The 23029-nt window shown below is 38.8% G+C and overlaps 1 protein-coding gene across 4 annotated transcripts in view; it reads right to left on the reverse strand.

Moving 5' to 3' along the window:
* The window catches only part of slc4a2a (solute carrier family 4 member 2a), a 330719-nt gene that overhangs the window by 12456 nt on the left and 295234 nt on the right, over positions 1–23029 (reverse strand). For 3 of the 4 annotated variants that reach the window (XM_039753217.1, XM_039753219.1, XM_039753216.1), the window contains 11 exons: positions 18029–18164; positions 17679–17874; positions 17160–17265; positions 16842–17026; positions 16187–16403; positions 12515–12727; positions 10712–10860; positions 10361–10555; positions 9194–9403; positions 8423–8512; positions 5154–5320 (listed from right to left, as the gene is read on the reverse strand). In XM_039753217.1, the coding sequence (XP_039609151.1) occupies positions 5154–5320; positions 8423–8512; positions 9194–9403; positions 10361–10555; positions 10712–10860; positions 12515–12727; positions 16187–16403; positions 16842–17026; positions 17160–17265; positions 17679–17874; positions 18029–18164 (1864 nt within the window). The remainder of the gene's footprint in view (positions 1–5153; positions 5321–8422; positions 8513–9193; positions 9404–10360; positions 10556–10711; positions 10861–12514; positions 12728–16186; positions 16404–16841; positions 17027–17159; positions 17266–17678; positions 17875–18028; positions 18165–23029) is intronic. The other variant, XM_039753218.1, reaches the window with a different exon arrangement.

Genomic DNA, 23029 nt, shown 5'->3' on the forward strand with positions numbered 1-23029 from the left:
ATTGTCAACAACCCCCATCACCACAGTATACTTATTTTCCTCATATTCTTTATAAAAAAAAATTCTGTTATAACGAAATATTTCTATGGTCCCATGAATTTCATTACAACGGGATTCTACCTGTAATTGGGTAAAACTGGCAATAACGATAAACATTTAGATCAATTGAAAGAGCAATGGAATTTTTATTTTTATTTTAAATAATGTGTTTTGACAACGGCACCCACATACTCCTGTTATTCCTAACCCTGCTCCTCATAATAAAAAATAGTAATTATACTACATTGTATTTACAGTATTACAGTGCCTTTTCCATACTCAGTGTTTCACAGAAATTTGAAGTGTACAATATCAAAATATCTGATATATAATATCAGATAAAAATATTTGCATCAAACATTAACTAAAGGTTTGAAATATAGTAATAGGCAATATAGCTGAATAAAATAAAAAATACACATATTACAAGAAGATTATGAACCCATCTAATTTCTATTCTGGAAACGTTGAAGCACTGTGACATTTGGGGATGTTTTCTATGATACTGAGCCCCAAAACGTTCCATTATGCGTTTCATCTTAGTCTTCTACCGTCAGGTAAAATTTGTTCATAAGGTTGGTGTTGGTCTTGAATTGCCATCTTAACCCTATGTAATACTCTCTTTCACTATATCCAACATTGAAGCCAGTGGCAGCTTTGTATGTGGTTTTATGTAAGACACCTAACAAGTTCTTACCAATTTTCTCAGTTTGGCAACATGATTTTCCATCAGTACCCCTCATCTCATGTTCTAAAATCTAAAAATTTTAACCATCAGCATATAAAGTTTAAACAAGTATGCTGTTTATGCCACAGCAATCATCAGGACATGGACCTTTTATAACAGATGTTCTATTCTGTGAACAATTATACCCTGTTTCCCTCATTCCTAACCATCAAAATGTGTTAATCTGTGGGCACAACATCAACAGATATCTCTTGCTGGAAAAGTATACATTTTCTCTCCCTTAACATCTAGAAGGAGTCTTGCTTTGATTTAGTTGCTCTTAAAGTTTCAGTGGTTAAAATCAATGGATCATCTGACCCAACATAGTGCTGTCTTGAATCACTTTTTGTTTTACAGCATTCACAGTTTTGCCTGTCTGCCTAGCAGCACTTGCCATATGTGCTGTCCCTCTCTAACCCTGATATCCTCTTTTACAGGCCTGGACTGGTTTGGGCTAGGGTGGCATATGGTGATGGTGGAGGTGGGTGACTTTGTAACTCAAAAACACACCTCTTACAGTAACTATGTTCTTTCTGACTACAAGTCAAGTCAAGTTGGGGAGCATGCACTGGTACAGTGCATTGCCTCACCCACTGCACAACGAAACATCTTGGGATCCCAGTTGGCAACCCCCCAGGCAGACACGTGGTCTAGTCCCACTCTCCAGAAATGACCCTGTATCTGTCGCAGCCAGGTGTTAACGTGGGCGACCTCTTGTCCTAGTCCAGCCACTTGGGTCCACAACAATGAGGATCTTACGAGCTGGATCACCTCGGGGAAATGCACCTTTTGCATAGATATCGGGAGCGCTGCACACACCTTTCCAGCGACCTCATGAACCCTCCCCCCAAGGCCACCCCCCCACGCTCTCCCAATCTGTGTGCTGACTTCATAGGAAAAGTCACCAAAGACATGAATGTCGCAGCCAAGGTAAGTAAACCTCTCGACAAGGTTGACACTCTCTCCGCAGACAGACACCGCTGATAGCTGTGCCCAAGAGGCAGGATCTTGGTTTTTATCCAGGACACTCGCAAGCCCACACACTCCGACTCCTCACTCAGTCTCTCGAGCGCCCCAATCAGAGCCTCCATTGACTCCGCGAAGATCACAGCATCGTCAGCAAAGACAAGATCTGTGAATCTTTCTTCACCAACAGATGCCCTATAGCCGCTGGACCCCACGACCTTGCTCAACACCCAGTCCATACAAGCATTGAACAGAGTAGGAGTAAGAACACACCCCTGATGAACCCACGAATCAACTGGGAAAAACACAGAGATTTTGCATCCACTCTGCACAGCACTCACAGTACCAGTGTACAGGCTCTCCATGATATCCAGCAACCTCGAGGGGATCCTGCGAACCCACAGGACAGCTCGATCAACTGAGTCGAATGCTTTACGAAAATCGAAAAAGGCTGCAAAGAAACTCTGCTGATATTCGCATTTGCGCTCCATACGAACCCTCGATGGCAGACTTCTTAGGTGTAAAATTAGACTGTTCTGGTCGCTGGTAGGTGAGCAAGTGATCACGGATCCTACTGAGGACGAACCAAGCAAGGATCTTACCCGGCACCACGAGCAGTGTTATCCCCCTGTAGTTGCTGCAATCCAGGCGATCACCCTTCCCTTTGGGATGATCTCCTAAATGGAAGCAAAGATTACTTGCAATACCAGGAGAACAGCCTTACCACCAGCCTGGAGAAGTTCACCCCGGATACTACAGATCCCTGTAGCCTTTCCTCCCCTCAGCTGGTTCACCATCTGAGCAATCTCAGTGAGAGTAGGTGGTTCACAGCTAATTGGAGGATGAGCCCCAAGAACTGTGGACCCCAGAGAGTTGCCATTGAGTCGTGCGCTGTGATTCCTTTCGATGATATCCAGGGTGGCCTGCGAGATGAAACACATCCTTCTGGGAACACCGGTAACACCAACACAACCCTCAGCAACCTTTAGGGTCTTGTCACGGAAGGTCTCCTAAATCACATTAGGATCGGCAGTCACACCCAAATCTGCAAGTTTCTCACACAAACTGCGTGCAAACTCATTACAAACAGACTGGTCTTGGAGTCTGGCCAAGTCCAGGTTCATTTTCCTAGTAGGTGGTAACCTACTGGACCTAAGCTGGATCCTAAAAGTAGCAACAACAAGTCTGTGGTCAGAATTCACAAACTGGGCAAAATGCAATTTTGCAATGGCCTCCAGTGTCTGCCTACGAGGATGTGATCGATCTCCTTCACCGTACCACCAGTATTGGAGTACCACGTCCAACGATACGGTTCTGGGTGCTGGAACCAGGATCCAGCAATTCGCTGCCCGTGACCTTTTGCAAAGTCAAGGAACAAGGAGCCACTTTCACCACAGTCACCAGACCCATGGAGACTGACAATCCTCATAGCCAGCCACGTCAGTGCAGGTGGCTGACCAGAGGAGTGTCACCAAGTGGGAACCCATCGACTACCGAACGAAACTGAGAATAAAATGTCTCCTTCGCCAAGATGTCACTCACTGCGGTAGGAGCATACACTGAGACAACAAACAAGGCACCCAGGGAGTGCCATAATCTGAGTCTCATAATATGCTCGTTGAAAGGAGTGACATCGGACACCATCGGATGAAGCCAATTCGCTATAGCAACAGCTACTCCTCAAGTATGAATGCCGTCAGAGTGACCATACCATTTAAAAGGTGTATCCAACAACAGAGATCTGGCCAGTCCCCGGTCTGTGCACCTCAGAGAATGCCGCCACTGAAATGCGGAGTTTATGCAGCTCCTCCGACAGCAGAGGAAGATGATCACCCTGCCGGAGAGAAAAGACATTCCATGCGCCTACTCATATGGGCCAACCTCAAATTAAGACCCGAGTGCTGCTGTACAGCGGGTGACGCATCAGCACCACCACACCAGTTCCGATCCCCAAAAGACCTGACCCCACTGGCTTTCCAACGGTTTCGACTCCCAAGGGTTTTCCCCCATCCCCTTCATGATGCGAGCAGCCTTCCAATGGGCTGCTGCAGCAGAGCTACTCCTGTGGAGAGCAAAAGAGAGTCCTTTCTGTTGTCTCGGAGCTGTGTGAGGTTTTTTTTTACAGTGGCTAGAGAGCCAATCCTGCCACCAACCCCCATGATTTCCCTGCAAATTGGAGGACTGCGTGCAGGGCCGGATGCAGTTTAGCGTCATACCCAGGACTAACTTCTGACTGCAAATATAAATAAAATATGTGATGCTCAGAGTACCACAGTTAATTTCAAGTCCTGTGTCAAATCACTTACTTTTTATCACAGTATGCTTTTAATACAAAAGAAAGCATCCCTTTTGGAATTTGATATATTTTGTGGATGCACACAGGGACAGACTGCAAATCCATCAAACAATCTAAATACATTAACAAGGGCATTAATGTCTGCATCAATTCTGATTTTTAAAAATGTTTTCTTTGAAGACGCTGGACACGCTGGAGAGACTATGTCTCCTGGCTGGCCTGGGAACGCCTTGGGATTCTCCCAGAAGAGCTAGAAGAAGTGGCCGGGGAGAGGGAAGACTGGGCCTCTCGGCTCAAGTGGCTGCCCCCGCGACCCAACCTCGGATAACTGGAAGAAGATGGATGGATGGATGGATGGACATAGAATGTAGCCTTATTAAGAATGGACTGAGATATTCCAATGCAACACAAAGGACAAATGACGTCTGATCTTCAAGATGACCAATGTATCACACCTCCACTCTGCTTACTGTCTAGGTTGCATTCTATTTATGGCAACTTTTTCAATTTTTGATTCTGTTTATGTTTCATTACTATGTTTAAATAAACTTTTTGTGCCTGGCTGCAGCATTGAATAAGGCTGTATAATTTCTCACTAAGGATTAAGAGAATTATTGGTTCTTTTTTCTTATCAGTTGGGACAAGCAGGTTGATGCCTTTAGGAAGTATCTATATAGTAACACTCTAGGTGATCCCTTTTCATTAAGTAACAGGACTGTAGCTTTGTGAGTGGAATGCCTATTACTTGAGGCCACAGCCCCAGCTGTTTTGTAAGCACAATGTTTACAGTATATTATTTGTTTGTTTGATTGGAGTAGCTGCAACCATTTAGGACTGAGCGTTTGATACATGTTACACTGGGGGACTAACCTCCTTCTATGATAATACACTTAGTATCTGTTCTTTTCATATGCATTACACTTCTGTCTGCTATCACTCAATGCCTTTACCTTTAGAAGTAAGAAGGCAATTTTGGCCTATATGACTACAAACAAGTAGTATTACTGCACTCCTAAATTTAAATTTTGGTGCTACTTTACAGAATGGGATATACATTATGCCAAAAAGAAAAAATCAAAGGTGCAGAGAACAGGCAGACCACCAAAGTGAGATGTACAAACTCACGTTGTTATTTGTGTTTCCATGAAGATAAGAATGAAGACAAGTACAGCAGGAAGAATGCTGGCCACCATCATCCAAATGGGAAATCCTACTTTGTCCCCCAAGGGGTTGATCACCCAGCCTCGTTTTTGTGGAGAGGTCACAGAAAGTCCACTGGGAACACTCAGTTTCTGGGGATACAATGAAGCAACACACTTTAATTGGAGTATTGTCATCATTTTAGTATGCAGTATAAACAATAGAACTCATTAAAATAGTGGAAAAGGTTAATATTCTAATGATAATAGCTAACTTACCAGCATGAATTTAACAATAATATATATTCTTATTGTAAAGGATCCAAGGTCAGTAACTCATGACAAACAAACATACAGTGATTTCAACAACCTATGATGGAAAACTGTGTCAGGTTTAAAATTTTTTGAAGAACCAAAAGATTAAAATTTGATTAGTGGATGTGCATCCAATACTGACACTAGTATGTCTAGTAGTAATGTTATTAAAAATTGAAAGGGCAGGAGAGTTTTACTTAAACACAAAAATCCACATGTTCTGTGATCAACATACAATTAACAGCATAAGCTAATATGTAATTCAACAGTTACGAAACAATCACAACTGGTATGAATATTTAGGTTACCTACATGAACTGAGTGTTACCATATGCAGATTTAAAAGGTCTATGTCTGTGACAAGGAAAAGGTATGTGATAATGCACAGAGTTGTGATGCAAGGGTGAGCTACACACAGTAACATAAAAAACGTGTCAGCAGTACCTTCAAACAAGGTTGAGGATATATGCCAAAAGGGTGAAGATCAAGCATAACAAGTTGACCCCCTTGAACCGAACAATTCTAACTTCAGTGCTCACACAGCTTCACTTATTCACATATGCATATAGCACATTATTGCATTCAGATCACTATTTTCACAAAGAGGTATTTAACAGTAATGTCAGTTATGTTAGATTTTAAGCACAGTTTGATATTTATGTTGTAATTAATGAGATGATCAATAGAGAATGTTTGAGGAACCAATTAGTCAGTTGTGGTGTGTCAACTAAAAAGCACAATACTGAAAACCAAGGCAATTTTCTGTGTGACTAATGTAATAATTTTTAAATTTCAGATACTAGTAATGTGTTAGAAACAAAAGAATGCCATACCGTTTGATGGAAATGAAAATTATCAACCTACAGAGAGCTGAATCCAAAGAAACTCCAAAAATCAAAGTGAAAAAATGATGCAGCAGGCTAGTCTATTTTGACGAAATTTCATTGCAGTAACTCAAAATCGTACTCATTAGTTTGCATGGCTCCCACATGCTTGTATACATACCTGACAACATCGGGTGGGCGTGCTCTTAATGAGATGATGGATGGTGTCCTGGGGGATCTCCTCCCAGATCTTGACCAGGGCATCACTGAGCTACTGGGCAGTCTAAGGTGCAACCTGGCGGTGTTGGATGGACTGAAACATAATGTCCCAGAGGTGTTTTATTGAATTTAGGTCAGGCTAGTGTGGGGGCCAGTCAATGTTATTAATTCCTTCATCCTCCAGCAACTGCCTGCATATTCTCGCCACATGAGGCCAGGCATTGTTGTGCACCAGGAGGAACGCAGGACCCACTGCACCAGCACAGGGTCTGACAATGGGTCCAAAGATTTCATCCCGATACCTAATGACAGTCAAGGTGTCGTTGTCTACCCTGCAGAGGTCCTGTGCATCCCTCCATGGATATGCCCCCCCAGACCATCACTGACCCACCACCAAACTGGTCATGCTGAATGATGTTACAGGCAGCATAACGTTCTCCAGACCCTTTCGTGTCTGTCACATGTGCTCAGGGTGAACCTACTCTGGTTTGTATAAAGCGCAGTGCACCAGTGGTGGACTTGCCAATTCTGGTATTCTATGGCAAATGCCAATTGAGCTCCACAGTGCCAGGCAGTGAGCACAGGGCCTACTAGAGGACATCAGGCCAACCTTCTGAAGTCTGTTTCTGATTGTTTGGTCAGAGACATTCATGCCAGTAGCCTGCTGGAGGTCATTTTGTAGGGCTCTGACAGTGTTTATCCTGTTCCTCCTTACCCAAAGGAGCAGATACCTTCTATGGCCCTGTCCAGCTCTCCTAGAGTAACTGCCAGTCTCCTAGAATTTCCTCCATGCCCTTGAGACAGTGCTGGGAAACACAGCAAACCTTCTGCCAATAGCATGTACTGATGTAACATCCTGGAAAAGTTGGACTACCTGTGCAACCTCTGTACGGTCCAGGTATCGTCTCATGCCACCAGCAGTGACACTGACCATAGCCACATGCAAAACTACTGAAAAACAGTCAGAAAAGAAGAGAAGGGAAAAATGTCAGTGGCCTCCACCCGTTAAACCATTCCTGTTTTGGGGGTCGTCTTATTGTTGCTCCTCTAGTGCACCTGTTGTTAATTTCATTAACACTGAAGCAGTTGAAACTGATTAACAACCTCCTCTGCTACTTAACTGACCAGATTAATATCCCAGAGGTTTCATTGACTTGATGCTGTACTATGTGATATTGAGTTAAATAAAACTGGAGTGCTAAAGTGTACTTCATTGAAATAAATAATAATTATTTGCATTTATATAGCACTTTTATATCAAAATCCTCAAATAAAATTCTTGTTGAAACTACAGCTGAAATTGGCACTATGTCAAGCTTGATACCCATTATTTTCTAAAGTACAATATTTCATTTTCTTTGGTTTTTGCGCATGTGCATAACAAGGGGATTTAACATAAAAAACACATCTGACTAGTATTTGTGTTCAGTTCCTCTGTGTTTCCTCTTTTCTCCTTTCCCATTAGTACGGCAAAATTACCCAGCTTAGATGCAGGTCCACTGTGTACCATAGAAATAAGCAAGTTAAGAGACCATATATTAACTTATGTATCTAGGAATGGATATATATATATATATTTTTTTAACTCCTAAAAAAATGACAATCTGGTAATTGCAAGCATCAAATGGGAGAGCTTCAAAAGACAAGCTACACAGGGCTTTACCATTTAATATGTATATATGAATAGCTGTCAGCCAGTTTGGCTTGAGCTGCTTTACTGTATAGATATGCAGATTAAATGAATCACTTTAAATTTAGGCATCACAGAAGTTTGTAGTAGACTGCCATTATTACAACTTCTTATCCACTATATCTGTCTTTATGAGTGATAACATTTGTCTTATAGTGAAAATAAAAAAAATTTAAGCTAGAAACAGAGCAGCCACTTTTCACTGACCTGTGTGTAGGTATCTTTGATGCTGTAATCCATTAACACCATGATGAGGATAGCGATTGGAACCCCAAAGTCACCGATAATTCGTCGAATCTGGAGAAGACATATGAAAATCTAACTTAAAAGTTCACATACAAGGCTTCCACACACAATATTGATTGCATGAAAAAAGAGAACAAAACTTCTCTCCTTCTTCTCCCAGGAAGGTTTCTTTATTAAACTGGCAAGTTAAACCTTGCAGACAGTCTTTATATTTATCCAGCATTTAAAATACTTGAACACATTAGGGATTTCACTCAATTTCCATTAAAGGGTAAAAAAAGCATTGTTAAGTTTAGGAAACCTTCACAAACTCAATATTATATGGAAACAAACAGTACATTCTGCATACATATATTATACAGATTTTCATGTGCAGCAAATTGCCCCTTACGTCACATCTATAAGGAGTCGAGGCTGGTAAAACAGTTTAGGGTTATGTTCTAATTTCTTTATTAAATCTTAAAATTGCACACTTATCTGCAATTCCTTACAGGGTAATGCAATAAATAATCACTAAAAATAATATTTTCATCTGTAGCCTTATCTGAACATCTTAATAAAGCTAAAGTGTAAAGTATAATCCTTCAGTTGGGCGAATGCCCACTCATGAATAAGTGGCTGTTAAAGTAGCTTTCAAATAATTTACAGAAATAAATGTTGCCCTGTGCTCTCTGTAAGAAAATTACTGCCTCATGCAGAAAGGCACGCCAACTTAATCAGTCTTCAACATACCCTGCCTGGAAAGAAGCTACTGTTTTTGAACTTGCGTAAGTAGAATGCAATGAAGAAGGTGCCAGCCATAAGAACAAGAGACAGGAGGGCAGTGTTAGGCTCCCCTGTCACCTTTCCTTTATCCTTTGTTGTAGTGTTGCCAGTCTCTTCTAATACAATGCTGGAGGTGTTGCTGACAGAGCACCTATTCAAAGGATGCTCTTGGAATATCTGCAGAAAGAAGACAGAATAAAATGAGTAACAATAACCATGGTTCACCTCGTTCTATCTACCTCACACAACTGTATCTGACTTGTCCATCACACATCTACCTGCACAATTACACTTTATATTTCAATTCTGTTTTCCTACTTTATGCTGCCTCTGAAACTTATTATCTATCTGCTACTTATTATTTGTTTATCTTTATACGCTGGCTTTGTCATTTCATGTGGACAGCAAAGAAAGAATTTCATTGTACAGGGAAACGTGTTTCCTTACTGTGCACATGACAAACTTTGACCTTGAGATAGATAGATATATATATATATATATATATATATATATATATATATATATATATATAAAACAAAACCCAGTGCTTTTGTGAATATACAGTAGTAGCAAATTTTTCATTTCAGTAGGAAAGCTTTCTTTTTTTTATTATTTGCCATTATGACAATGAGAGGAACATATAGTCCTTGACCAAATAAGAAATAAAGCCACTAACATTATCTTTTAGAAGACACACAAAAACAAATTGACCCAGTGTGGGACAATTAGATGTTTCTTTGTTGTAATTATTAACTTATACAGTAAATGTAAGGCCTTCTTTGATACTATGCTGAATATTTTAGAGGAGGAACTGAATGAAATGTACAAGACAGAAGTCTAATGCTCCAGCGGAAGATGTAAAAACTGACCAAAATTTGCTAAGATTAATAGAACATGAGACTCAATTATAAATTATAAGTGTAGTAGTAAAAGGAAAAACAAATATTTTATATTAAAATATGCTCTATTTCCATAGTAGTGTTAATGTCCCAGTTAGCTGCATCACTGCATTTACTGGCATCCCATCCTCACGACACTATCAAGACAGACATTATTTGCTTTAAAATTTCTCTCTCTGTAGATAACTTAATTCTTTAGATTATTAAAAAATGTGTGTCATAATTCTTAACTCACCTTGATTAGCTTAGAGAAAGTCTCATATATGAAGATAATGGAGATAAGGAAAGCAAAGATCTCCTGGGTAAAGCGTGAGACGAAGCGCACAAGGAAGCTGCCTTCAAAGGCCACCATAATCAGTACAATTAGGATGAGCCAGAAGCCAATCCACACACGACCAGTCAAGTATTCAATTTCATTATCTTTGCAAAACTAATAAGATAAAGATTATTACATGGGTAAGTCCACTCCATCTCTACTTAGTAAGAAAGCATTTACTGTACCTGTATAACGTTCGTAACATTTATTATATCTTTTATCAATCTAGTTAAAAAGTTAAATTATTCTTCTTCTCAGAATAGTACTCACTGAATAAAATGCTTCCTCAAAGACAAGTAGAGGTCCAGAAAATCCCACTACAAGTAATGGCTGGGCTCCCAGCAAGCAGAACACAATGCCATGAATAGCAGTTGAAATGATAAGCTCTGAAACACCAATCAAGCCTTCAGTCTTCTCTCCTGGAAGATGAGAAAGAATATCACTCCTGTCACATGACAGAATTCATTGGTAGTCCCATATAAATACTTACCATATGCTAACTTTTTTTATTTCACAAAAGGAAACTCATTTTGTTATGTGTGTTACAGACAAGTTAAAAAAAAATCAAACATACAGAATAACACAAAAAATAGCAACATCAGGACTACACTTTAATTTATTAGTATTATACATGCCACAGTATATATTTGCACTCTCAGAAACATCTATATTTATACCAAATTTAGCCATATTTTAATCAGCCCTTTTTGGTTCTAGCCCAAAAGTATGGCACTTTGTGTGTCAAATAACAACTCTCTCACATATTTAACAGAAGAGCCCTGCTCTGCCAAAGCCACAGTGTAGGTTGCATCATTTTCAGATAAGTAGTTAAAGTGCGTAAGTGGACTAGTGAAGCTATGAGAAGACCACAGGATGAACTGGATTCTGCTCTCTGGATGGTATTAGAGATGCATTTGATGGATTAGATGATATGCACATACAGTTACTTATTGCATTAGTTTTTGTCAAGAAAACAATATCTAAAACAATTATCAAATACAATAATGACTAGCCATGGATTTATAAACAAAATCTGTAAAAGCTGCAAAAAAACTGAAGAGGAAGCTTACAAAATGGAGATAATGTTGTTTACAAACAGGGTAAATATCAACTACATTAAGGATACCAAAAGCAAATATAAGGACAAGTTGGAACAAAATATCAGAATATTTGCAGCCAATGATTCTTCCTCTGTCTAGAATGCTTTACAAGTGAATTACTAGTTACAAATGCAAAACCTGCCCTCTGCCACAGACTAATGGATTTAAAATATGTTTCTAAGATTGCAAAGAACTTCACCCAAAGAACCACAGACACATAAAAAATGACCAAGTAGTATGGTAGACAGTAAAATCTTGACTTGGTATTATTTTGGAGAATCTAGGGTTATAGGGTTGGCAAAGATTATTGGATTGACTGGCCTGTTCCTTAAGTTCTAAAGATAAAGTGGGAGTTGGGCGTTTGGGTGCCATTTACAGATTTGCCTAGGGCAGCAAAAGTGCTACAGTTAGCCCTGTTTGAAAATGATATCGACTCAGACTTATGGGTGAACAACCTTACTGAGCAATATACAAGTACATTGTTAGGGTGGTTGAGTTCACAATTTCAAAAGGTTTGCATGTGCAAGAGGGTTATAAACTACGTTAAATATTACTTCATATGGCTTATTTTTTTCTGATAAAATACTTATTTTGGCTGCTAATAACTGTAGACATTTAAATTAAAGTAAAAAAAAAAAAACAAAACATATCCTTCATTGAAAAAAACATCTCAACCAGCCACTCAAAGATTGACCTAAACAAACATAGGTTTTCATCGTTTATATTGTGATTAAATAAAAAAATCCAACACAAGTTCTGCCAACACTGGTACAACTGTATGTTTCTGTCAATAAAATCAATATCTTTAAAGTACAAAATACACTAACACTTAAAAACTACACAGTAACAAAATTGAAATTTAGTGCATGTAAACAAATATGAGCATAGATATTAATTAGCAGAATATACCATGACCAAGCTGAACAAATATTTCATGCAATTTCTTTTGTGAGCAGCCATTTAAATAACTTACCTAAAAGACCTCCAAAAGTAATGGCAGGAGATAAAGCAGCAAAATAGATGAAGATGACTGCAGCCATACACTGGGCATTGAAGGCATCCTTGAAATCACTTAGGTATTTGGGATATCGCCGACGTGCATCCCTGATCAGTCCTCCAAAAGGACGACCTGTCCGTCTCAGTGGATCGTCGTCGCCCAGCACAACAAGAGGAGTCAGCAAGGCTGCTGAAAATCACAGGAAGTTATGTGGAAACTGAACCAGCAATTCATGGATTACCAGCACAACATTTACACAAACTACAAGAAGCCCATGGACTTGTCAAATTTTTACTGATGTAAAATAGCCAACCCTTATTCAAAAAAATATACAGGCAGTCCCCGGGTTACGTATGAGATAGGGACTGTAGGTTTGTACTTAAGTTGAATTTGTATGCAAGTCCAAACAGGTACATAAATTTAATAAATGCTATTGTTGACCGACTGTAACCAAGTGCTCTGCCAATGAATGATGGAGTTTCACCTCTTTCTGACCGTTTTATTATTTCTAATTTATTTTCAATGGTGATGGTTTTTCTCTTCTTTACTGTATCACCAGCACTTGCATCAGATTTGTGTTTCAGAGACATTCTTGAAGGGTGAAGACAAAAGATTAAGATGAGCTCTTTTGCACAGCACTGTGCACATTATCACAGCTGGAAGGCACCAGACGTCAACACGTCTGATGTATAGGGTGGGCCAGATCTAATTATGCAATTTTCATTACGCTATAACTTATTCAGTTTATTACATAGAAAATCACCCAAAAAATCCTGGACCATCGAGAAGTGTGTGAATTGACGACATGAAAAATTGTCTTTGCGCCAAACTGCAATCGTCCCTGCATAAATCAAAGTCTTCCAGACAATCTGGATCTGCATAATTAGATCTGGGCCTCCCTATACTGACAAGAGACAACTTCCTGCTATGTGCGTAAAAATACAAGCAGGCTTGCTATTGAGAATGAATGGGGGCAGCGAGGGGCGGTTCACCAGCCAACCTCACAGTCACCTCCACTACAGTATGCTGCCTGCAATGTCCGCTGCACCACCGCCCCCATTCAACACGTAGCCATCCGAGGCACACTACAATGCTACCTTCCCCTGCCGCCCCGTTCACCCTAAGTGGCCTCCGTTCAGCCACAACCGGGTCACCGCTTGCAGCATTACCAGCTGCCCACCTAGAATGAACAGGCACATTGTGTGGTAGGCGGGCAGTGAAACAGCTTGCCGCCGGGAGCCGCCCGAGGTGACGCTACACTGCGTGAGCAGCAAAATCGCCCCCCTCCAGCCTCCGTCGAGCCACCGCTTGCAGTGTCCCCAGGCAGAAGATGACAGAGCGGCAGTTACTGAGGCGCATGCGTCTCCGTTCATATGTCGTATGTGAAATGTTCGTAACCTGGGGACTACCTGTACTGTAATTAAGGAAAGACTGGCCCAAGTTTGATGTGGCAGAATTCTAGGCAGATGCACATTGATGTGATCATGCTCAGGCACAGTAAGGAACAAACATGCCTAGTGTGAATATACCCTTAGAATCCATGTCAAAAGGTATTCTACAGCTCCTTTCTCTTTGATTTGTATGTAATAGCTCACAGCTTTACACAACATTATACAAAACCAGGTTCGCACCATTCCCACAAATTTAAACATGAATCATGTCTATTACAAACAAATTCTTGCTTATTCTAAAGAATGTTTTTGCAGTTTGACTAAGTTTTACTTTCTGCTCATTTCTCTGAGAATCATGTTAAATTTTGCTGAAAGGTAGACTAAAAACATCTTGCAGCAAAAAATTTATTCTAAAATGCATCTCAGCATTTTAGTAAGGGATGGATACTTTTAAATGCATGTTTTGGTTCACTATAAAATCTTGTCTGAAATACTAGAAAAAAACAAAACAGAATCAGGCATAATGGAATTATTTTTTCTAATGTGAAAGGTAAAAATCTCCATTAACCTACTTGGCATTAATACTGAGCATCTGTCCAGCTTGGAATTCTATGTAAATATGATTAATCTCAAGTAGTACTCAGGTTAACCGATTTTGACGAGACATGGAGTGTTAAGCCCAAATAACACTTGGGGTACTATTCTGCTGCCATCTTGCTGAAGTCATGAATCTTTCTATGTGTTCTACAACTCTATGGCAGCTTATTAATACAGTATTCATGAGTGGGATGAAGTCTTCAACCAAACACACAATTGCATTCAAACAAGAAGCCGTAAAGCCAGTTTCAGAACAAACTGAAACTTAACTAATAGTGATGACAATGTGAATTGGTACTCAAACAGATGATACAGAAGACTGATGCATAAACCACTGCATGATCGAACTGCTGTGATATGCCAGGTGAATTTGGTCTTTTGAAGGTTCACCATAGTGCAAGTAGCTGTGCGCCAAAAAAGGCAAAATGACTGTGATGAAGTAGGATGACAAGAGAGGAGTTAGCCACCCAAGGCACCGTTCATAATGCTGTAACCATTAATTTTCTTTTCAGAGGAAATATAAGAATTCACTACGCCTTGGCTCTGTGACAGCCTACAATAACACAATGCTTGTGCGAAGGAGGCAATGACATTCTACCCTCATGTGCAAGGAACTGGAAAAAAAAATATTTCAAAGAAACCTGTGCAAAGGAACACGCTTCTACTGTCCAGATTGCAACACTGGCCTGTGCATTGGTAACTGCTTCAAAACATGTCACAAAATGACATTTACTAAATCTGCACCAGTACAGCAGTGGCACTAGGCATACCTTTCCTACTGTATTTATGTTGATGTTTTAGTATTTTCATGTTTCAGTTACACATAGTAACATTTTTTCTTGTTGGAAAAACTTTTCCTTTTTCGGGGGGTAAATATCCTGCTAAGGAGGCTACAACTAAATTCACACAGGTTTAATCTTTGCAACCTGTGGAAGTTCTCTCTTCATTATTGATTCAAATTAATCAATTTTCAAGGTAAAGCTTACTTTTTGAATACAAAGTGGTGATACTAATCTGTAATCCAAGATAATGGAAAATTCTTATATGATAAATGCATTATAAGGTGGGTAAAAGTTGCAAATTCCCATACTTCAAGAAAGTCTTTATTTATGCTTAGAAGAGCTTTTATTCTTCTTTATAATTAACATTAACAAATACAAATGGTTAATGCTGTGAAACATAAAATGAGTCACCTGCTTCAGAAACTTGACAAAGTCAGATTGTCACAATTATTATTATAGTAATTTACTGTACAAAGTAATGTATTTGTAAAGAAAAGTTAAACAGTTATCCTTGTATTTGTCTACTTCTTGGTACAAGAGGTGATATCTTACTTTGACAAAAAAAAAAAACTCACAAGAATTCTAAGTTAATAGTTCCAAAACCTTTTCCTAAAACCAATATATACAGTATTAAGTCTATTTTTTAACTGATGGCATCCTAGATTTGAGAATATCTGCAAAAGCAAAAAGCAAGACCAATAGGGCATAACACTTTTGCTTTGTAAAATAAATTATTTAATCATATCAAGATCACTATCATATTAATGAATATATTAATTGCAAAAGTCTGTGTTCTTATAATCATAACTTGTAAAGTATTTCCAATAGTAAATATGTCTCACAATAATATCATCCCCCACATCACCCTCTGTGACTACCTTTCTCTTCAGGTGTTTTGGGCTCTTTGGTAAGTAGCTTCACTTCCTGCTCCTCTCTTTTTTTTAACATCTCTTTCTGGAAACTCGCTACAGATCGAAGTAGCTCATCTCCACCAACATCAGATGGTGGGATCACGATGCTGCAGTCAAGGAACTCATTAATGGCATTGAGGAGGTCCTGACGGTCATCTGCCAGGTAGGCTGCTTCATGAAAATGCTGGCAGGGATAATAAAGGAATTATGCACAAGTCTTATGATATTCTCAGAAACCAATATTAAAACACTTTGAGGTCAGTTGGAAACCGGTAAGAAAAAAAGTCAAGTTTTGAATATTTCACACTAGATACTGTAAATGTATTTCATTGAATAAATTAAAATGTTGTTAAACATTTAATTTCTGCGTCTAATTTTATAATTCATTGGAAGCTGCACAACATTAGCAAGGAACCCATTCACATACAGTTTTGCTTTCACAAAATTCATTAAGTTTGATAGTCTGTGGAACTGTTACACAAAACATGTTGGATGGTTCGGCTTGCTATAATAGCAAAAAAAAAAATAAAATCTAGGACAGGTGAAAACAGTAGAAAAAGAATAAAAGATGGCAATGAAAAAAACTGTGCAGCCAAAAAAATACAAAAAAAAAAGTTCTTACCTTGTCCGACATTAATGTGGAGATGGAGCGACCAATCTCATGGTAGTCCATGTTGGTGCTGCTAGGTCCAAGCAGAACAAAAAGGAAGCGCACCGGAACGGGCACCTCTAGCACTGACTCCAGTTCCACTGCTTCTTGGAGCCTCACAAATGCCATAGTGGGCTGTTCCAGAAACTCCACACTGCCTGCATCATCAGAAAACTGCACTTATCTAACAAGACACTGGATGGATACGTCAGGCGATCCACATCCTGGCTTTCTGAGGACCACACTGATGCAGGAACTTCAGCCATGTGAAGTTTTCAGAAGCAGTCTTACCCACAAGTACGACAGTGGCCTCCGCATTGTCAGGGATCTTCTCCAGCAGCTTCAGCTCATGCTTAGACTTGGACTTATGCATCCCCAAAGGTGGCAAGACGTCCTTCTGTGAAAAAAAGCATCAGTACTTAAAAACAGCAAGTCTCATGATGACCCTTTGCAATTTCTTGCTTTGTTTTAGGTTCAAATATATTTTGATAGAATCCTGTCTTGCAGGCTTTACCTGGACTAAGAAGTGAGGCGTGATACAAGCAACTACCATAACTTATGTAATTAGCATCTCATAAATAAGACTAACCACCATCTTTTTCTGAGTATTGAGTTTACCTTATACCCCAATGGAACAGAATTCTGCATAATAATGTATCTCATAAACAATTTGTGCTAAATGAATGCCCATAAGCCATGTTTTATACCCATAATTAGCTAAACATGTGCTTTAAAAGCAAATGGGTAATTTATAACATGCCAATATTACAGATAGTAATCTTTAAAATTCAGGGGATAACAGCAACAAACCTCAGTTTTTTCAATGTCTACATGGGTGTCTGGATCAGTGCTAGGCCCACTGGCTCCCATGAGTGGGTCTGTAACAGAGGGCTCTCCAGGTGGTTGGGCGATATGATTGGTGCTATGATGGTGAACCAGTAAGGAGCCGAGACTGGCAGCTGAAATATTCCTGGAGAAGGCAAACTCTTTCTCATCGCAAGGGTGGCTGAAAATAAAGGATTTAATAAATACATTTCTCTTCTATACAGGTCAGCTCCCCAATGCAAATTTTAACAAAAAAAAAGAGAGAAACTAAAAACTGTAATTAGAGTTCATGTTTTTGGGTGCCTTACTCTGCTGCATCCCAACAACATTTTTACCTATGCTTGAGTAATAAAGCCCTCAAAACGTTTGCCCGATCTTCTGCTTTTATCTGGTCTGAGATGATCATCTGCTCTACCACTTGGTGTGCAATACCAGGCAAAGTCTTCTGTTCCAAGTCAAGTAAGACAGCACCTAAAATAAATACAATAGTTCAATGCTTTAACTTTACTTTGTCTGCAATTAGATGCCCTAAAAAAGTTTTTTTTCCTCTTATGTAAATATTTCATATATATCTTTAGCTAGGCAATTAACATTACACAGAAGGAAGTTTGCTAAACTCTGAGACATTATATGTTGGTGGAGGAGAACTAGAATTTATTATTTGCCTTTCCAAATTTCAGCCCAGCATATGCCATTAATGATGTAAGAATTCTTTACACAGAACAAAGTCTGATTAGAATAATGTTTAAACCAACCTTTACAGCATAAAATTTTAAAATAATTTTCATAACATAAGAAATACATCTGTCGCCAAAAAAGGGATGGTATATTGGCTCTTATTTAAAATATGAAAAAAGGCACTATATAACAAAAACTTTAATTGTGATTCGAATCACTTGACCTCTAATGTCCAAAATAAAGTGCAATTATACTAACATTAAAGGCAAAAAGGTAAGATCACAATTATTTATGGCCTATGTTGTAGAAATATAAAAATCAAACAGTGTGAAACAGAAAAGAGGATGTAGTCTTTTGAACAGAGACTTTTCAGTTTCAAGATTCCAACATCATACTGATATCCAACAATGGTGGTTTCTGCCAAAAAAAAAAAAAAAACTACAAATACTCTGACTTTTTCAACAAGTAACTTGGAAGAACTCGAGAATTAAAAGATCATGTAAATGCCTGCTTAACAAACTTAGCTGAAATCTAGACGCCTATACTATACTACATTGTCTCACTGAGAGCAAATGCTGGTGCCACTGGCTGCCGCTGCGCTGTTGTGTTTACCTTGGTGCTGCGATCTGCTTTTATTGGCTGGAATCCATGGTACGGATTCACAAGCTGCTTCTTGGGAGTGTGTTTGCCTGGATTGTCATGTTTTTAATGCTGTATCCAGTGACATTGATTTACAAGTATATGGCAGCGGAGTTTCTTCAACATTTGGTGTCACCTGTCTGAACCACTTTCGCCGTTGTGCCATCACCTGGATATTCTCTGTGTCTCCTTTCGGAAATACATTCACCGCGGTTCTCGACGGAACTTTTATGACCACAGGCCAATACTGTTCTATTGGTATCTTTTCGTCGAACTTCACGGAGATCTGGACGGACTGCTGACCTTACTGTGCTAGCTAACCTAACGAGGTCGGCTATAGCAACACATGGGAAAATCAAACTTGCCATTGAGCTATTCAATGTCCGTTCACTCACTCGTAAGGGGCCTATACTCAATGATCTGTAAACAGACCGTAAGTTTGATTTTTTTTAGCTTAACTAAGACCTGGCAGCAACCCAGTGATTTTTTGCTGCTTAATGAAGCTGTTCCCCTAGTTTTGTTTACATTGGAAAACACTGTAGTCGTAGTGGAGGTCTCACGATAATCTACAGCGTGGAGTTGAATGTATACTCTAAAACGGTGCATCAGTTTGCCCTGTTTGAATCCATTCTCTTGTAAATCAATGGACCTACTCCCACTATACTTGCCACTATTTATTGACCGCCCAAGTTGAATAACAATTTTTTAAATGAACTGTCTGAGTTTGTAAATTCTCTTTGTTCTTTGTCACCTAATGTTATTTTGTTGGGTGATTTTAATATTCATATGGACACTGTTACTGATCTTACAAGCGATTTTTATATCATGCCTTGATAGTATTGGTCTGCAGCAATTTATAGACTCTCCTAATCACTCTAAAGGCCATATTCTTGATCTTATTTGTTGCTCTGGTGTTACTCTTTATAATTGTACAGCATCCAATCACAAACTGTTGTCCTTTAATATTGGCTAAATATTATCTAATCAAATCTTTTCCATTATATCTCATTTCGCAATATTAAGAATATTGATTTAATAGCTTTCTCCAGTGGAGTCAACGATCTGCCTAGTAGTGACAATTTAGTTACCACAGATGAACTAGTTTCCCACTATAACAATGGTCTATGCAGCTTTTTAGACAATCTTACTCCTCTGAAAACCCAGACTGTCTCTTTCATCTAATCTGCCCCCTGGTTCACCACGGAACTTTGCCAACATAAAGATAAGGGCCGACGTTTGGAACGCCTTTATAAAAAGAGGAGCTTTGATGCAAGAATATGTTTGATGAACACATGCGTGTCAATAAGGATGCTTTGTCTGCAGCAAAAACTACATATTATGCAACATTAATTGGGTCAGCTGAAGGGAATACTAGGGCTTTATTCTCAACTGTAAACAATATTCTCCAGCCTCCTGACAGTCTTCCATCTCAGTTTTACTATACTGACCAATATATCTTTTATGACCTTTTTTAATATGAAAATTGGAAATAACAACCAATAGTTGACTAGTTTTGGAAATTCCATGTATGAAGTATTTTATAATCCCCCTTCTTTTCTTAACAGTTTTAAACTCCCAACTGTGGAGGAAAAATTTGGTATTATTAGAAAATCCAAGCCCTCTACCTGTCAGCTGGATCGAATTTCTACCTATTTGGTTAAATTCTGCTTGTCTTCTCTTTCCTTTCTAATAACTAACATCATACATCCTTCCCTTATCTCTGGACTTGTTCTTTTATCTTTAAAAATGGCTGTAATAACTGCAATTCTTAAGAAATCTGGTGCAGATCCCTACAACATGAATAATTATCGTCCAATCTCAAATTTACCTCTCCTTTCAAAAACACTTGAAAAACTGTTGCTGAACAGGTTCACTCTTACCTTACCGACAATCATTTGTTTCAATGATTTCAGTCTGGTTTTCATCCATTTCACAGTACAGAGACAGTTCTGGTTAAAATCACCAATGACCTGCTAATGGCACTTGACTCTGGGCTGTTAACCATACTTGTGCTCCTTGATCTGAGCTCTGCCTTTAATACAATCTCTCATGATACTCTCCTTGAGAGATTCAAATCAATTGGTATTATTGGCACTCCACATGCCTGGTTTAAATCTTATCTCTCAGATTGTACACAGTTTGTACAATTAAAAAATTTCAGATCACAGGTTCGCTCAGTTGTTAGTAGTGTTCCCCCAGAGCTCTGTCTTGGGTCCCCTTCTATTTATTATTTATCTTCTGCCCCTTGTTCATATCTTTAGAAAAATTAATATTCATTTTCACAGTTATGCTGATGTCACCCAGCTCTATCTGTCTACTAAGCCTGATTCCACTCTTCTACCTTCTTCCCTCTCTGACTGTCTGCAAGAAGTTAAATCATGGGTGTAATTTTCTTAAATTAAATAGTGATAAAACACTTCTGGTAGGAACTAAATCTGTTTTGGATAAAGGTGATAATATTTCATTGCCTATTGATAATTCTCTAATCTCTTCTTCCTCCCAAGTTAAGAGCTTAGGTGTTATTCTCGATAGTACCTTAAATAGTACACTTATTAATTATGTTACTCGGCCTGCATATTTCCATCTGCATAATATCAGCCATTTGCATCCATCTGTTTCAGCTACCAGTACTGCTATTCTTGTTCATGTTCTGGTCTCATATTGATTATTGTAATTCTATCCTTTCTGGTCTTCCTCACAAACTCTTTTACAAACTCCAGAATGCTGCAGCTTATATTATTACCAGAACCCCTTCCATAGAACACATTACTCTTGTCCTTCAACAGCTTCACTGGCTCACTATTAAATATCGCATTGATTTTAAAATTCTGCTTATTACTTACAAGACCCTTTATAATCTGGCACTTCCTTATCTTTCTGATCTTCTTCACATCTCCATTCCTTCTTGTATCCTTAGATCTTTTTCCTCTGTCAATCTTATTATACCTCCTGCTCACTTGTCTACCATGGGGTTTAGAGCTTTTAGTTGAGTGGCCCCTCGTCTCTGGAACTCTCTCCCACAAGACATTAGTTATATCAACTCTCTTTCTACCTTTAAATCTCATTTTAAAACACATCCTTTTAAGCTGGCTTATTCTGTCTGATAATTTTAGCTGATAAATTTAAATTCAATTTTATTATTGTAATTATTCTGGTTTTATTGTACCCTAATATTTTATTAATTTCATGCTGCGACTGTTGTTAATGTGCTCTGTAAGCTGTCCTTGTGTGCCTTGAAAGGTGTGTATAAATAAAATAAATGATTATTATTATTATAGCATAGTATTTCTAACAGTACATTGTTCCCTTATTCTGCTGTACTGCTGCAAACTGTGTATTGTGCTGTGATATCCACTAATATTTATTTTGCACTGCTTAGCACATCAGCTCCCATCCTTAGGCCTCCATACAATTTGATTTGCAGCATATAAAACAGAACGACAAATTCTTCCCTTTTATATATACTTTGACCAAAAAAAAAAAACAATTGCTCCCATGAATTTGCAACAAAACCACCAAAGCAGATACTGAATGTATATAATTATGTGTGCAAGTCCAGTATACATATAAGTGCCTCTATGGTGGCTATGCCATGGGCTTAGCAAAAAAAAACAAGATCATAGGAGGTAGTCAAATCATGGTGTCCTTGGGACACTATCACTGTCAGGATACTCCAAAATGCTCCAAAATGAATGCAATTACCTAAGTTAGTTTGATGGAGCCTAAATCATTTATCTTTGTGAAGTCAGCTGATCAAACTAAAGTATCACAGCACATGCGTGAAGTATGGATGGAACAGCGGAATACAGTTGTCAGCAAACGTTACAAGAAAGTTCTTGAGGCAATGGGAAAAAGATTTATGACACAAACAGAATCATAACTAGAAGAAAAACGGTAGACTGGGTAACAGGCCGTACAGTTCTAAAGTCAACTCTTTCTAAAATATGGCATCTCTAGTAGGTACCAATTCCCAAAATGGAGATGGGACATCTTTCACAGGTGGTCATTATAACAGTGGC

The sequence above is a fragment of the Polypterus senegalus genome, chromosome 5, assembly GCF_016835505.1.
Source record: "Polypterus senegalus isolate Bchr_013 chromosome 5, ASM1683550v1, whole genome shotgun sequence".
Lineage (NCBI taxonomy): Eukaryota > Metazoa > Chordata > Cladistia > Polypteriformes > Polypteridae > Polypterus > Polypterus senegalus.